The 4054-nt window shown below is 41.1% G+C and overlaps 1 protein-coding gene across 1 annotated transcript in view; it reads right to left on the bottom strand.

Moving 5' to 3' along the window:
- Positions 1–4054, bottom strand: part of MRPL45 (mitochondrial ribosomal protein L45) — a 22658-nt gene that overhangs the window by 1408 nt on the left and 17196 nt on the right. The window contains exons 5-6 of the mRNA XM_006833660.1: positions 3407–3455; positions 1490–1639 (exon numbers count right to left, since the gene is read on the bottom strand). Of these exons, the coding sequence (XP_006833723.1) occupies positions 1490–1639; positions 3407–3455 (199 nt within the window). The remainder of the gene's footprint in view (positions 1–1489; positions 1640–3406; positions 3456–4054) is intronic.

Genomic DNA, 4054 nt, shown 5'->3' with positions numbered 1-4054 from the left:
ACTGGGTCCACAGAAGTCCACTGAACATTGTAGGGCTTAGCTTGCCACTTCATTGCTGCTTTTACCCCACTTCCCCCCATTGGTGATGTGTGTGGTCACCAATCAGAGCGTGCATTTCCGTTGAGTCTTAGTCTTGGAAGGGGGTTTGCGTTGAGAGGGTTTTTTTTGTTTTTTTTTTAAAAGGTTTTTATTGTGGATTGAGTGAAAGTTTACAGGGCAGATCATCAGTTTTACATTCAACAAATCATATACCTTGTTTCAATACAATGATTACAATCCCCTCCAGGTACCATCAGTTCACAGTATTTCTCTATCCATTTTAGATTTAAAAAAAAAAACAACCACTCAGGCATATATAATAATTTACATATCCAAAGGGCACATTCTGCAAGTCTGCCTCCTGGACACCAGCTCTCAGTCCCTCTCTTCCCATGAATCTAAAGTCCTCAGCCGCTACCCCTCTCCATGCCCCCATCTCTGCCTTGATCTCTGGCGTAGTTGCTTCTCTGGATAAGGTCCTGCATTCTGCTTGTGCACTTCTCCCTTGATGGTCCTAGGGTCCTCTGTTTCTGGACTGTAAGATTAACCACTCCCCTGTTTTTGTTATAAAACTTCTACCTTTACAATTGTGACAGTCACAATTAATTAATCATGATAACAATTATTCACTACTGAATCACACGAATCTTATCCTCATCTCTTTTCACCAGACCCATCTAAACAAGATGAAATCTATTCAGTAGGGACTCTTTCTTTCCCCCCATACTCTTAAACTAAATTCCCTCTTGAAACCTTGTAAGCCAGTCACTTTGTGCCTTCATCGCCCCTTTATTTTAGGTAGTCAATGTCTAAGTTGCCCATCCCTATCTACCCTGTATACAGAGGGGATAACATTGATACTTGATGTGAAGACTACTTCCCTCTCTGTTGGTATTTAGAGTAACTACCTCTCTGAGTATAGGTCAGGTTCATCAAATTGTAGCAATTTATCCTTGTTTGCTTTATCCAAAAAATTTTTTTTTTGTTTTTGTAGTCTTCCTCTAGTCCGAGTTCTGATTATCAAACCATCGAGGCTAGGACAAATGGGTACTGTCTTCAAGTTTGGGTGTTCTTGTGGAGTTTTTATTTTTTGCCAAGCAATAATGAAACAACCATAACAAAACACTTCAATGGATGGGGAAAAAATGTTTCAAAATTCTAAATGCGGACTAAATGATCAACTACTGAGTCTTCACTCTTAGTTCTTTCTTAATGGGGATGGAGGAATGGTGTGTGTGTGTGTGTGTGTGTGTGTGTGTGTGTGTGCATGTGTGCGTGTGAAACGACTCACCTCCACAATGTGTCTTAGCAGAGCTAACATCCAGAGGTGGGAAGGGGAAAGTGACAGAGCAGGGAATGCTATGGTAAACCTTTCCTTAGGACTTACCGGGGGAGGTGCCCACCCCCAAGAGAGAAAGAAAGGTGGCAGGAGAGCAGATGGTCCCTGTACCTGCCGGGTGTGCATGCGGACGGTGACCTGGCCATACATATTGCTCTGCTTCACCAGGCTTGAGCAACGAACCTGAACCACCTGAGGTGGCTCTAAAGATTCCACGAAGCTCCAGCGGACAGTCTTATATTTGATGTCCCAGACCATATCCTGAAGGCAAAGAAAACAAAAGTTTAAATCCACAGCACCACTAGGGCTCCTTAAAGGCTAAAAGAGCCTTTAAAAATGTATGAAAGTTTTCAGACAATAAACATCCAATTTTCACTCTTAAAAAAAAAGAAAGTTTAACTGGGGTTTTCCCTCCTTGTAGTGAAGCAGGTCCTGTTGCATCTGCTCTGACTTTTTGCAATACTACAGCCAATATGCAACATTTTCCCTCATTTGCCTTCTTCTCTGACCTGCCAAGCTTTAAACTAAACTACTGCTCAAACTTATCTGGAATATACCTCAGGACAACTCTCTTTTCATCTAAATCATAACACCTTTTTTTTCTTTTAAACTTTTTATGGTTTTTTGAAATGAATGAAGGTTTACAGAGAAGATCATCAGTTTTACCATCAACAAATCATATACTTTGCTTCATTACAATGTAATCATAGCTCTTAAGGATACTTCTCCAAATTAATTAAAACCACATTTTAAACTGTCAGTCTACTATCCCTCCCACATAGTTTCATAATCTACTAATTATTGCATGTATTTCTTTTGATCACATGTGGGGGATCACAAACCTTTTAAAGCCCCCTCATATTTTTTTTTCTCTCTCACCTTTTAGTGGTGGTGGTGATGGTTATGTGCCATGGAGTCAGTGCCATGGACCCGGCATAGGATTTCTGAGGCTGTAAATCTTTATGGGAACAGAAAGCCTCATCTTTCTCCCACGGAACAGCTGGTAGTTTCGAACTGATGACCTCGAGGTTAGCAGCCTGACTCATAACCACTATGCTACAAGAGCTCCTTTCACTTTTTAGTAATGAAATGTAAAAAATTTTACAGGGGAATAAAGACTAAACTGCTAAGACTAAATTAGCTAGCTGTACTTGTCTCTCTGGAGAGATTAGGCTGAATTAATAGAAACTCAAGTTCTTATCCTGAAACCTCTAACGAAACCAAAGTGTCTTCATTCTTTGCTGTTCTCTCAAGAGTATATAACACCACAGTTAGCATACAATGTAAGCCTTTATGGTGGTGGTGTGACATTGAATAGGTTCCAACTTGGAGCAACCCTGTATGATTTCCGAGGCTATAAATCTTCAGGGGAACAGAAAGCCTCATCTTTCTTACATGAAGAGGCTGGTAGATTTGATCTGCTGATCTGCAGATAGCAGTCCAGCTCATAAGCCACTACTCTACCAGAGCTCCTTATAAGCCTCATGAATTTTTGTTAAAAACTTTATTTCACTATATGCATGTATAGAGTTGTAGTGTAGTAACTGACCATCTTGGATGCTAACTGCAGGGTCAGCAGTTTGAATCTACCAGTCACTCCATGGGAGAAAAATGAGGCTTTCTGCTTTGTAAAGATTTACAGCCTAAGAAATCCTATGGTGGTGGTGGTGATGTGCCATAGAGTCGGTTCTGATTCATATAGGTGGTTATGAATTGGAACCGACTAGGTGGCACATCACTACCACCACCAAGCATGTATACGTCTAGCTTAATGTAGCTCATACCCTGACCTCAGGATCTGTACCATGTGGCTTCAGAACTACTTACTGCTAGACTTCTTTTTTCCCCATTTGCTACAATGACCCTTACCAGAGTTTGTATCAAGTTTATCATTAAATAATGCAACTGAAACCTGGGCCTGCATTCTCAAAACGGAACCTTCCTAAAAAAAACAAAAAACAACCAGAGGCAATGTCTAGAATCTGCTCATTCAGGAGCCCCCCAGTTCTAAGGAGGATAACGACCTACCGGAAAACAGTGTTCGGTAACCAAGGTATGAAGCCGATCATGGTCTGAACTAGAAAAAAGAGAGATATATATCACTGACTCCTGCTTTTACAATACCATTTTGAACATGAACAACATGAAGTTGAATATGGCCCTGAGCAAAGTTTACAAAATTTTTTGGCATTCATACTGTAAACCAAATAATGTGCTAAGTTCTGGAGAGGCAGCGATGAACAATAGTGTGATTTATCAGAACATCTTGAGCTCTAATGTTGTTGAAGAGCAAAGATGTCAACTTGAGGACTAAGGTGCACCTGACCCGAGCCATGGTATTTTCAATAACCTCATATATATATGAAAGCTGGACAGTGAATAAGGAAGACCGTAGAAGAATTGATGCTTTTGAGTTATGGTGTTGGAGGAGAATATTCCAAGTGCTATGGGCTGCCAAAGAACTGATAGATACGTTTTGGAAGAAGTGCAGCCAGAGTGCTCCTTGGAGGCCAAGATGGCCAAACTTGGTCTCATACTTTGGACATATGATCAGGAGGGACCAGTCACTGGAGAAGGACATCATGTTTGGTAAGGTGGAGGGTCAGAGAAAAAGAGGAAGACTCCCAGGGAGATGGACTGGCCAGGTGGCAGCATCGATGGACTCAAACTCAAGAT

This window comes from Chrysochloris asiatica, unplaced genomic scaffold (assembly GCF_000296735.1).
Source record: "Chrysochloris asiatica unplaced genomic scaffold, ChrAsi1.0 scaffold00007, whole genome shotgun sequence".
Taxonomy (NCBI): domain Eukaryota; kingdom Metazoa; phylum Chordata; class Mammalia; order Afrosoricida; family Chrysochloridae; genus Chrysochloris; species Chrysochloris asiatica.
Note: the sequence above shows the minus strand (reverse complement) of the source record. Positions and strands in the feature narration are given on the sequence as shown.